We start from the raw sequence: 13,430 nt of genomic DNA, 5'->3' as shown, positions 1-13,430 counted from the left end.
TAGCCTTAGTTGAAGACTTTGGTTCTGAAACTCGAAAAAGAAAATTTCAGGAGTCGGCCGACCGGCACTTGCTAATTGCTTCTGCTTCAGGCACCACACGGCAGGAAAGACTGGGGTAATGGCGTCGGCTGCATGTTTTATACACCTGACAACCTGACATCATGGAAGAAGGGACAGGAACCGACGCAGGACCCAAGGCGACGTTAATCAGGCTGACTGAGGGCAACCTGCAAACACGAAGAACATCAGGAGACTATTGAAAATTAGGTCGGATGACTTTTCAAACATTTGCAAAGCCCATGTTTACAAATGGGAATGAACTCTTTCTACAAGGGTTTCTTCTAATGCTGGTTACTGCTGCTGGCAAGCCATCCAAGGAAATCAAAAGATGTACCTATCTCTGTAAACAGCAACCAATACATTAGAATAAGGAAACAACAAGCTTCAGAATTCTATTACATTTTGACAAAGGTAATTCTGTCCCCTTACCACAAAGATACCTTTGTGGGATAAAAGTGTAATCACACAAGGCTTTTGTTATACCTTACCAACAAGCACTGCAAGGTAAAAGGAAGGCTTATTAAACAGAGAGCGTATTCAACAAGAAACTGGAATAAGGTGTACCACTTGAATGGAACGTAAAACAGAGCCATATATGACAAGCCATGACAAAGCAGATAATTAACAGAGACATCACAAATATAACTGACAGGCTAACTCATCACTCAGTATCCACTACAAATATCTTTATGAATTCATCTGCACATTTTTTTACCATTAGAAAACTGAAAACTTGCTACATGACAAAAAAAAATTCTCAGTACTACTACAGTATTCGGTCCTATCAAAAAAATAGTTTTATACAGGCCTTAAGGTACAGAATCACTTTTCAGTGAAATGCAACTTACCAAAACTGCTTACTGAACTGGTATGTCCTCAAATCAGGAAACAAGTGAAAAAAGAATGGTACACTGTTTCAGTAGGGAGTAACATGTCTGCCATCCTCACTTTTAAATATTGCAACTTCAAGGCAGCACAGTCTTAGGGAAGACAAACATACTATTACAGAGTTGTAAATGTAATTTCATGATTCAGTGAAATGCCAGTTTTGTAAGTAATTCTGGTGAGCTTTCGCTTGTCAACGGAGATTCAGTGATTAACGGAATCCTCTTTTTTTAAGATCCTGTCTCCCAGTTTATTACCCTCAAAGATTGGTGTGTGCACGTTAACCCATCTTTCAAAATACTATAACTGCTGCACATAAAGATTAAACACTGTTTCACAAGTGGTATGCAGAAGTGAATAAAAAAAAAAAAAACAACCTCCTCTGCATAAGCAGTACATTAATCTCAGTTTCCAGTATGCTTATATCTAAAAGCCTTATGCTGTGTGAGAAGCTTAGCTTAAAGACATCCAATAGAAAGCCTGACCCACAGGAACTTGCTGCATATGGATATGAAGTGAACACTGCATTTAAAAATACTGGTTACAGGAGCAGCCTCCCTTAACACTTTTCAGAAACTTACACGGCTCTTAAGATTTTTTAGGTCTATAACTCAATGTTCAAAAACTAATCCATATAAATTAGCTTTTAAAATGAAAAAGCAGCTTTCTGGGAATTAACAGCTGATCCCTTCCATTCTTAATTCATACATCTCCTTTTGGAAAGTGAACAATATAAGCAGATACTTAAATGACTACCTAAATGTAAATGAGGTTACAATGGAAAAAACCTGCCCAAGGTAAGTCTAATCTCTGCAATGTATGGTCTGGTTCACAGCAAGCATGCCACTTGGGTAGACCAAAGAGCTCTACTGCACTGTAATGCTGTTTGCAAAGTTGTAAGTTATTTCTGATTATACGAGTGGTAAAGTAACCATTTCACCATCTATGTCAAAGTCATCAGCCCCATCAGGTGGAAACAAATAAGCAGGTGGTTTCCAAGGAGACTCATCAAGGCAGGATGGATAAAGCTTTCCTACAGCACAACGAAAGTCTTTTCCCAGATCCCAGAGAACACGCTCTGAAACAGACTGCTTCAAAATCCACTGATCCTGCTCCATATCATACTGATAAATTGCATACTTGGCCCTTTCATTCATATGAGTCTCTCTCATAAAAATACACAAAGAATTTGATATCACAACAGCTCGAACACAAGGATCAGAATATCTCTTTGCAGGGATGCTAGATGCTACCTTCCATTCATTCTTGTTTACATCGTATATCTCCACTGTTACGGCAGATCCATCCACAGTGCTAGTTGGAAGCCTCATGCCTGAATTGCTGCCAATATGCAAACCACCAATATAAAATATTTTATCTCCAAATGCTGCAGCTGATGCAAAGCATCTGCTTGTTTGACGCATAGCCATCTCTACCCAGGTATCTGCTCTTGGAAAGTAACAATACATTAAATTGTGTGCCATTACATAAATGCAGTCATGGACCACCACTGCAGCACTCCACTGCCAAGCACAAGGCAATGGGCTTACCATTGTCCACTCATCTTTCTCGCAATCATACTTTTCCACAGTCCGTTTATTAAGTTCCCCACCCACATTATCTCCTCCAACTGCATAGATGCACCCTTCACAATACACTAAGGAAGGCTTTACACGAGCACACAACATTGGGGTTTTTGGAAACCAATTATTTTGCTGTGCATCAAAACAGTAGAAATTGTTGACCGTTCTAAATGCTAATTGAAGTTTGCTTGTTTTACTGTGACTGGTTTTAGCGCTTATGAGAGGAACCTGTCCACCAGCTATGTAAATATCATTATCATTCGTTACAACTGTACCTACTTTCTGCAGGTCCCCAGGAGGATTACACAGCTTGTAAACCTTTTCTGCCTGAGGACTGTAACAGATAGATGAATAAAATGAATCAGAATTTTCAGAAGCAGCTTCAATAACTATTATCATTTCTTCTTTAGTCATGCCAAGTCTTGGTTTGAAAAACTTTGGCATTGACTTGTAAAGTCCTTGTACCACCACTGATTTGTCATTGGGCGGCAAACCTTGAAACCAAGCTCTTTGTGTTACTTCTGAAAGTGCATCAATTCTAATCTGGCTAAGAACAGAGGACAGGTACTGTGATCGTGACTCTGTATTGTACTCCAACCATAACATTGCAGCTTCTCGTACAGTTTCTTCTTTTTCAACATTTAAATTGTCACTACTAAGGATGTCTATAAGCAGATCATGTGAAAGCTGTAGGAATGCATCTTGGTGATAAACAGTGGTAAATTTATGTTCCACCATTCTTTCAGCACTCTGTTTTAACTCTTCACAGCTAAACAAATCAGCAAAACTCAATAATCGAACACAGTTTTCAGCATTCACTTTCTTAACTAAATACTCCCGACACTGCTGCAGTACATCTTCTACCTGTAGGTGAAAAGATAAGAAAGTCAGTTTCAAACTGATAAAGATGTTGATCACAAGCATGAAAATTAGCAATTTGTATCATGACATTTAAAAAACTACATGTAAAAGCAGAAACCTTAGAGAATGCATGTAGGTGGGGAACAATGTGATGGGGAGTGTGTGTGTGTGTGTGTGTGTGTGTGTGTGTGTGTGTGTGTGTGTGTGTGTGTGTAGGCAGGTAATAACCTCATCAGTTACAAGGTACACAAGGCCATACAGCTAAGAAAAGCTTTCAGCACACAGGACTACACACTGTGCAAGCAGCTTCAGCAAGCTAGAAATAATGGGCAAAGTAAGACAGCACAAAATTCAATACAGGATAGGACATGGGAGGCAGTGCTGATAACAGAAGATAGAATCAAGAATGCTACATAACAGAAATCTGCTAAAACTAATCATTAACAGTGAGGGGTCCTTTTGCAGTGGATTAATTAGGATTCCTCAGTCAGACCCTCATCAAAAGATTTGCTTTTTCTAGCTCTTATACTTGAAGATGTACCTGCCTCCTTCCTGCTAGTGAGTGCTCTAACATCATGCTCTCTTTGCTTCTGAATGCGACTCCCAGAAACAAGCAAGTAATCTGAGAAAAATGAAAGTAAGTAGATATTTGAATAAATCACTGCTGGGGTACAATAAACCTGTATCAGTGGTATCCTGCCAAGAACCAGATGTCCAGCTAGTACACAAAAGCTTTTGGGCACCTTTCATGTCCACCATATGTCTGAGGTAGCATGAGGACGTGCTGGTATTAAAAGAGACATAGGTGCCATAATTCAGAACTTTATTGCCTTTAACAAAAGGAAGCTACAACCAGAAACATGAGTGGACCTTGAGGTCCAAATCTGTAATCCAATATCACAGCAGAAGAGGAAAAGGGAATTCCATTCAATCCAGGGCAAAAAAGTTAAATGGAAAAAAAATATCAAGAAAAAAGGTAAAATTACGAGGGGTTGATGGAGAGGTGTTACTGCTGCAACAATGATGTATTAAAACATCTTCTGTTTGTTCACTTACACAACTGTACTGTGTCCATCATTAGATCCCCGTTGTGGAAGCATAAAGCTATATGGGATGACTGCCATAGCTTATATAGCAAGGATGAAGTGAGGAGGTGGACCAGTGTCCAGGAGCACCTGAAGAACAGATGTAATAAATCCTGTTCTGGCCATGAAAATGAGTCAATGTTGTAGTGTTTAATAAAAGTATGCACAGATGATAAAAGTTGATAGAATATCTCTACAGTCCACCCACTTTCCAAAAAGCCCCCAAAGTAGTCACAGCTCTAGAAGAGTCCGCCTTGACCTTCTTGGGGGTGTCTTTCCATGGTGAGAGGCAGCCAATTTAAAATGGTCTGCTTTGACACTGATTGTCCCTTTTTCTTTCCATCAAAAGAAATAAAGAGCTGGTCAAAAGTTCTGAAGACTTTACACCTGTCCAGGCAGTGCCAGAGTTGCCTGTGAACATCCAATGTATGTAGAACTATTTTTCCACAGTTTCTGGGCTTGGAAAAGAAAGTACAGTTGTGTACATATACCATAAATGTAGATGTTCGAGTGTATTCACTGTTGCAGTCATCACATTTGGGTTACATGCTTTCAGTAGCCCTCAGTTGGCCTGATTAACAAAGTCTTGGCTCGTGCGTCGGTTGCTGTTCCTTCTTTCGTGTCGTCAGGGGTATAAAACATGCAGCCGACGCCATTACATCAGGTTTTCTTGCTCCAGATGTCAGGTGCCCCCCCCCCCGAATGGGAAGCAATTAAATCTATAAATATACAAGGTTATACCTCCAACAAAAAAGCAAATACACAAAAAAGCTTTTAAGCATAGTAAAGGAGAGTAGAGATATAGCCAAAAGAAGTAAGGGGGCTGGAAGGAGGGTTACCAGGACTGCATCAGTGAATACACTCGAACATCTACATTTATGGTAAGTGTACACAACTGTACTATGTTCTTCGTGTTTCAGAGTTGCAGTCATCACATTTGGGTAGATTCCCAAAGTTAAGGATGGGAGGAGGAATTTAGATAGCATTAGGACCAGCAATAAGGCCCAACAAGACTGCAGTGGCAAAGCCAGCTCTGGATTTAGAGAAAATTGGCAGATGGTAATGCTTGATGAAAGTATGTACAGAACTCCAGGTAGGAGCTTCTAGGATGTCCCTGGTAGAAACGCCTCTGAAAAAGGCTGTAGAGGTAGATGCAGCCCTGGTTGATTGGGTCTGATCCCCTGTGGAATAGGTTTTCCATGGTGCTTACAGCAGAAAAGAAAGAATGGCCTATCCATTTAGAAATGGTTTGCTTTGAAATTGCCTTCCCCTCTGTCCCTGCAGCAAATGCCACCAGAAGTTGTTCTGATTTCCTTTGAGGTTTAGTCCTGTCCAAGTAGAACCTAAGTTGTCTGTGCATATCTAAGGAGTGCAGTATCCGTTCCCCTTTGTTCTGTGGATTAGGAAAGAAGGTTGGCAGATGAACGGACTGATTAAGGGCCACACTGGATACCACACCTTGGGCATGTACGAGGGATTGATCCTGAGGGACACCCTGTCTGCAAGAAAGATGATGAAAGGCTCCACTGCCATAAGGACCTGTAATTCAGATACCCTTCTTGCTGAAGTGATTGCTAAAAGGAAAGCTGTTTTCCAAGAAAGGAATTTTAAATCTGCAGTAGCAGCTGGCTCGAAAGGAGGAAGAGTGAGTTTTTCCAATACAAAGTTAAGGTCACAGGCTGGAGTTGGAGCTCTCCTGGGTGGTCTTAAATTTTTGGCCCCTCTGAGGAACTGCTTGAGCAGTGGATGAGAGAAGGGAGGTTCTGTGTTACAATGAGCTGAAATGGCTGAGGCGTGAATTTTGATGGAGGAGAAAGACAGGCCCTTGTGAAGCATCTCAGTTAAGTACTGCAACATCTGAGGTAAATTGGGCACTGCTGTGCTCATCCCTTCAGATTGGTTCCAGGCACAGAATCTTTTCCATTTTTCAGCGTACGATTTCCTAGTACTAGGCCTCTATGCCTCTAAAATGATATCCATCACAGGTTTACTGAGGGATGGTAAAGGACAGATTAGGTAATTAGCCGGGCTGCTAGGTTCATTGTTAGAAGCAGAGGGTGCAGAATCTGGTTCTCCTGCCGAGACAACAAGGAAGGAGTCCGAGGCAGGTGCTAACCGTGACACACTGCGCAGGAGGGGTACCAGTGTTGGCGTGGCCAGTCTGGAGCAATCAAAATCATCCTTGGTTTGTCCTGTTTGATTTTTAGTAGTACTTTGGAGAGCAGAGGCAGAAAAGGGGGAAGGCATAGACTGAGAGTTTTTTCCAGCTGAAGGACAGAGCATCCACTTTCCAGGTTTGTTTGCGGGGAGTCCTTGTGCAAAATTTGTCCAACTGGTAGTTCTGGGGAGAGGCAAACAGGTCTATATCTGGGCTCCCCCATTTGCTTGTCAACATGTTGAAAATCCTTGGTTCCAGTTTCCACTCGTGTGGGTCCATGAGGTTTCTGCTTAATCCGTCTGCCAGTGTATTTAATTTTCCTGGCAGGAATTGAGTTTGTAGGTGCACTTGGTAGCTCAAGGCTGTGTTCCACAATGCCATGGCTAGTCTGCAGAGGGGGTAAGAATGTCGACCCCCCCTGCTTATGTCCCACAACAGTGGTGTTGTCAGTCTTTACCATTAGTTGTCCTGGAAGAATGTGGCCCTTGAAGGCTGTCAGAGCATTCTGTACAGCTAACATTTCTTTTTGATTGATATGCAGGTGCATTTGACTTGGGTTCCATTTGCCCTGAATGCACTTCCCTTCCAGGTGAGCCCCCCATGCATAGTCTGATGCATCTGTTGTTAGGGTTTGGGTGGCAAGAGATGGTGTGAAAGGTAGTCCCTTGTTTTGGTGGCAGGCCTCTGCCCACCAAAGGAACTCTAGGAGTAGGCAAGGTATGATAGGAATCATTGCTTCTAGATCCTGAGAATGTTGACAATATAGGCTTTTTAGATACCACTGTAGTTTCCTCATATGCAGTTTTGCATATGGAGTTAGAAGAATGCAGGAGGCCATGAACCCCAAGGCTTGCAGTATTTGTCTTGCAGACAGCAGGGTTTTTGTGGCCACTTGTTTGAAGTAGGTTGTCAAATGAATTTGTTTCTCTGGCGTGAGGAAAGCCATCCGGGAAGTTGTATTCAAGCTTGCTCCCAGGAATATAATTTGTTGACAGGGTACCCGGTGTGATTTCTTTTCATTTATGGTGTACCCCAGAGAAGTTAGAACCCTTTGTGCAAAGGCCAGATGATTCAAAAGTATGCCCTGGCTTTCTGCCTGAATTAGACAATCGTCCAGGTATGGGTATATTTGAATATTTCTTTGCCGGCATAATGCAAGAACTGGAGCTAGGCACTTTGTGATTACCCTGGGTGCAGTAGACAAGCCAAAAGGCAATGCAGAGAACTGATAGTGCGTGTAGCCTGCTTTGAAGAGTAGGTATCTTCTGCAAGATTCCCTGGATTGGGATGTGCAGGTATGCTTCTTTTAAATCTAGGTTGCCAACCAGACATCTTTGGCTAGCATAGGAAGCTACTGGTGAAGAGTCAGCATCTTGAATTTTGGAATCTCCAAAAAGGTATTTAGAGTAAACAGGTCCAGGATAGGATGCCATGAATTGTCTTTTCTGGGTATCAGGAAAAGTCTCGAGTAGAAACCTTGTCCCTTTTCCTCTTCTGGTACCAACTGAATAGACTAAAACACCAGAGGCCAGCATAAACAGCATATAGACACTTAAGTAATAAATAGATATTTATTAAAGCATGAGATGCAACAAAGTGCACAAAAATCTAATCATGACTAGATTTTTGTGCAATTTGTTGAATTGCATGCTTTAATAAATACCTATTTATTACTTAAGTGTCTATATGCAGTTTATGCTGGCCTCTGGTGTTTTATGATGTAATGGTTTGGCCGAGCATACCGTACCTGCGAGGCGTTTAGTTTCTGCCACCAACTGAATAGCCCACATGCTTAAGAGAGAAAGTACTTGTTTTGGGGCCTCTGCCACTGATTTGGTGTTGGCAATGTGTGGAAGTGAAATCTGTATCCCTGGGACACTATATTTAAAACCCATTTGTCCTGGGCAATGAGTTCCCAGTTCTTTGCATGAAGAACAATCTTTCCCCCCAAAGGGCCAGTCAGTTGATAAGTGCTTGGAAATTTTAAAAGGAAGTCATTGAGACAGTTTACCATAGGAGGGAGTCTTATTACTCCCAGATTTGGAAGTGGAGGCCCCCCCACTGCTTAGTCCTGTGCGTACCCTGGGACTGCAGCCTGGGAGCTCTGCTGGATCTGGGTTTGGACTGAGAAGGTCTGGAAGAGGCAGGAAAGGACCAATTCTTGGAAGGTCAATGCCTACTAAATCTTGGAGATTGTACTTGTAAAAAATCTTTAAGTTTGCATAGATTTAGCTTTTTCTTCCATCTTTATAAGAACTTCTTCTGCCTTGTTGCCAAACAGGCAGTCCTGGTTTAGGGGAGCATCCAGTAATTTTGCTTTAACATGATCTGGTAGGAATTGCTCCTTAAGCCAAGCATGCCTTCTAAGTGCAGACCCAGTTATGGCAGCCCTGCAAGATGCCTCTAGAGAATCAAAACCACATTGCAAAGTATGCTTTCCAGCCTGTTCAGCTGAATGCACTAAATCCTGTAAATCCTTACTTACAGCACAATCAGGAAACAACAACATTTTTTGTTTAAGCAATCCAATAATATGCTGCTGATACTTTAACATATGAAACTGGCAGTTTAAGGCCTTAATTGCCAAAGTTGCAGAAGTGTATACCTTCTTACCCCATCTATCCAGCGCCTTGGAGTCTCTATCAGAGGGGGTAGGATTTTTGGCAGTAGTTGCTTTAATGCCCTTGGGCCCCTGTGGAATGGTCTCAGGAGCCGCAGTAGGATTTTTGAAAAGGAACTTGTGAGAGTCAAGGACCCTGTAATATCTATCAAGTTTCCTGGGAGCAGGAGGTAAAGAGTCAGGGGCCAAACTAGATTCTGCAAATGCATCATCAACAATGTCTAGGACAGGAGGTATGGCTAAAGGCCTGTGCTGAGGCAGGAGTAAGAAATCCCTAAGCTTCTTTTTAGAATTAAGAAATCCTGACTTTCCCAACGAAGATGCTCCCTGAGAGTATGCAAGGTTTCACCAAAAGAGAAATCCTCTGGGGGGGAAGCAGAGGGAATGGAGTCCTCAGCATCAGAATCCTCATAGGTAGACAAGGGTAAATCCTGGTCATCAGAGGAAACAGAAAATTCAGAATCCTGGTCGGAAGTATCATACACAAACTCAATCCTAAGTCTCTTAGAGGGGGAAGGCTGGCTTCCCCTGATTAAAGTAACAAGGTCTTCAGCCATTCTTATCATCTGTTTTTTAGGCATAGAGGCCTGACCATGCAGTCTGGGTGTCAGTTTTTTAGGCATGGTTTGAGATTTTTGCCTTGAAGAAGAAGATGGCGTTGGTTTAATACGCAAGTCAGTAGGCCTGAATACACCCTCAGAAGCTGGTGCCTGCACAGCAGCTCCGGACCCATCCAAGGTAGAGACATCCGCAGGTTCCACAGTTGAAGCATCTTGTGGCATACCGGACTCCGAATGGGTCTCAGTAGAGGCCTGCGAATCAGAAGTAGCAGGTATCAGGGGCTGTAAAAGCGCCTGAGTACCAGCGAACTGGCGACTGGCTTAGAAGCGTCGTCAGCAGCTTTGGACCTAGGTGGCCTGTCTCTGTCTTTACCTTTGCAGTTTTTTGGAATGTCGGTAGTCGGATGGCTGACCGAAGACATATCAGGATAATTGAACGAAGCACCAAAATATTTAGAAGCATAAATATACCGACGGATAGTTCGTGGTTTAAATAAGGCACAAAACCGACAGCAAGGTATGTCGTGGTCAGGGTCTAGGCAAGGAATAAAGTACGAATGAAAATCTTTATGAGGTATTTGCTTTCCACAAGTAATGCAATTATTTACTTTTACTCTGTTAAGAGCAAGAAAAGTTTCCACAATGGGGTAACTTAGCTTTTAGTTAAAAGACTTCGGTTATGAAACTCGAAAACGAAAATTTCAGGAGTCGGCCGACCGGCACTTGCGAAGTGCTTCTGCTTCAGGCACTGCATGGCAAGAAAGACTGACGTAATGGCGTCGGCTGCATGTTTTATACCCCTGACGACCCGACGTCATGGAAGAAGGGACAGCAACCGAAGCAGGACCCAAGACTTTGTTAATCAGGCCGACTGAGGGCTACCTGCAAGCAGATAACCGAAATGTAATGACTGCAACAGTGAAACATGAAGAACATCACTAAGGAGGAACAGCCATGACAGCCTGAAGTTTAGACACACTCTTAGCTGAAGTAAAGGCCAAAAGAACAGACTTCCAAGTACAATGAAGCAAGGAAGCTGAAGAAGCAGGCTCAAAAAAGATCCTAAGTCAATTTTTCAAGTACAAAATTGGGATCCCAAGAAGACGGAACTGGCTTCCTGGGAGGCCTGATATGAAGGACAGTTTTTAGAAATTGCCTGACATCAGATCTAGATGCGAGAGAAGGAGTCAAAGGCAGACAAGCAGAAACTGTTGACAGGTGAGCTTTCACTGACACTGAAGAATATGCTAACCAGGCATGGAGAAGATCACCCAAACTGACAACCAAATGAACTTGCATTGATAGGGGATCCTGATGACTTGAAAGGCACCAGACAGAAAATAACTTCCATTTGGACATATATAATTTCCTGCCCTCCAGCAGGACTCTAAGCATGTCCTCAGAAAAGAGTTGCTTAAACAGGAGCAAAACCCTATCACCCATGGTTGTCAGCTGAACAGTGGACAAGTGAGGATGGATAAGAGATCCCTTGTCTTATGTAAGAAGATCCACCCGATGAGGTAACTTGCGGTGTGTGCCTCTTGCCAGGTGAGAAAGAATGGGGAACAAATGCTGTCTGGGGCCAAAAGGGAGTCACTAACAAGATTTTGGGACAGTCCTGCCTGATCTTCTGAAAGACTCTAGGAAGGGGAAGGAAAGTGTACAGAAACATTCTATTCCAAGATAGAGACAGGTCATCCACTTTCAAACCCAGAGGACATGGGCCTCCCGAACAGAGCAGGAGAAGTTGTTTGCTCAGAGGGCAGCAAAAAGATCTACTGGAGGAATACCCCACCAATGGACAGTATCAAGGAACACATCTCTGTGAAGCATCCATTCGTGAGCTTGTGTGCTGGACCTGCTCAAAGAGTTTGCCACTAGACTGTGCTCTGAGGGAATGTACATTGCCTAAAGGATCACCTGAAATGTTACTGCCAGCTCCCAAGCTTGAAGAGCTAGCTTGCATAATTGTTCACATACCATACCAGAGGACTGTCATATTGTCTGTGAACAGCTTTAGAGGTCCTGGGTGGAAGAGGGGATGGAAGGTCTGCATGACCAATAGCAGCACCCTTATCTCCCTTACACTGATGTGTTCCTTGAGTTGAGAGAGAGAGACCAGACCCCTTGTGATTTCAGGAGCCTGAAGGTTGCTCTCCTGCCTGCGTCTGTGAAGATCTCTTTTTATGTGGAGCAACAGCATACAAGGAGAGTCCTGGATTGAGTGACACGATGCATCAACCACTAAAATTCTCCCTTCGGACCGGGGATGAGAGGAATGGAGAATTCTGGGGGGTGCTGGTGTTGCATCCAGACCGACTTTAGATATCACTGCCATATTCCCATGTGGAGTGTAGCAAAGGGGACCATGGGTATGGTGGATGTCATGAGGCCCAAGACCCTGAGGAAATCTGACTAATGTGGTGAATCAGCAGAAGATATTTGAAGTAAAGGGTGAAGTCTTGTACCTTTTGTGGGGTTAGAGAGACCTTCATAAGATCTGTTTGTATCCTGCACTGCAAGAAAATCTGATCCTGTGAAGGGGTGAGAACGGACTTAAGTTTACAGTGAACCCCAGACTTTGTAGAAGATTGTTGGTAAGGACGACATTTTGTTCCAACTCCTCTGTGGAGGTAGCTAGCAGGAGGAGGTCATCCAGATAAGGGAAAATGTGTATGCCCTGAAGTCTGCAATGGGTAATCACAGGAGCTAGGCATTTGGTGAAGACCCTTGGTTTGGAAGAAAGTCCAAAGGGCAAGGCACAGAACTGAAAATGCCATGATGATACAGACGAGCATAAAAACTTCCTGTATTTGGGATGGATGGGGATATGTAATATGGATCTTTGATATCCAGGGTAATCATGAAGGCTTGAGGCAGAATAAGTGGGAACAAAATCTGGAGGGTCAGCATGCAGAAGGTGGGTACCCCTAGAAAGGTACCAAGATGGAACAGGTCGAGGATGGGTCTCCAGGGACCTTCCTTCCTGGGTACCAGGAACAACCTGGAATAAAATCTTCTTCCTATTTGGTTTTTGGGAACACACTGGATGGTCCCTTTGTTCATTAATTCTAACAGGATCTCTGGGAGAAATGGTACTTGCGCCCTGGGAGGTTGAGAGATGCCTCTGAAGGAGGGTAGGTTGCTCCCATACCATGAAGTACCCTTTCTGAACAATGGCGATGACCCAGAAGTCTTGGGTTATGCCTTTCCAGGCTGGTAGAGACAGGGAAAGGTGCTGAGAAAGTGTGTGTTTGTGTGTGTGTGTGTGGGGGGGGGCAGTAAGACAGAGCGGTTTGTCTGGAAAGGGCCGCTTTAGTGTTGAATTTGATGGAGGGGCCCTAGGCTGTTGTGGTCTCCTGTCACTCTCTCTTATTCTGGGTTGTGGGTGACATGAATGGCTATACACAAATACAGGTTTTGCAGGATAATTTCTTTGGAACTTGGGTACTGGGGAAACAAAAATGTGTTTCAGTTCTTGCAATTCCTTACCCTTTTCCTGCAATGATCTGAAAAAGTCAGCAGCTCCAGGGCCAAACAAATCGGAGTTGTGTAAAGGAACATCCATAAGTTTGGCTTCTATGTCCTCAGGTAAGGGCTGGAGTCTTAACCAAGAGA

The 13,430-nt window shown here is 43.2% G+C and overlaps 1 protein-coding gene across 1 annotated transcript in view; it reads right to left on the bottom strand.

Moving 5' to 3' along the window:
• Positions 1 to 216: 216 nt before the first annotated feature.
• KBTBD2 (kelch repeat and BTB domain containing 2) overlaps positions 217 to 13,430 on the bottom strand; it is a 395,624-nt gene continuing 382,410 nt past the window's right edge. The window contains exon 4 of the mRNA XM_044064844.1: positions 217 to 3,392. Within this exon, the coding sequence (XP_043920779.1) occupies positions 1,857 to 3,392 (1,536 nt within the window). The 3' untranslated portion in view covers positions 217 to 1,856. The remainder of the gene's footprint in view (positions 3,393 to 13,430) is intronic.

The sequence above is a fragment of the Protopterus annectens genome, chromosome 3.part0, assembly GCF_019279795.1.
Source record: "Protopterus annectens isolate FY-2018-M chromosome 3.part0, PAN1.0, whole genome shotgun sequence".
Classification (NCBI taxonomy): domain Eukaryota; kingdom Metazoa; phylum Chordata; order Ceratodontiformes; family Protopteridae; genus Protopterus; species Protopterus annectens.
This window is presented reverse-complemented; position numbering and strand designations above follow the sequence as displayed.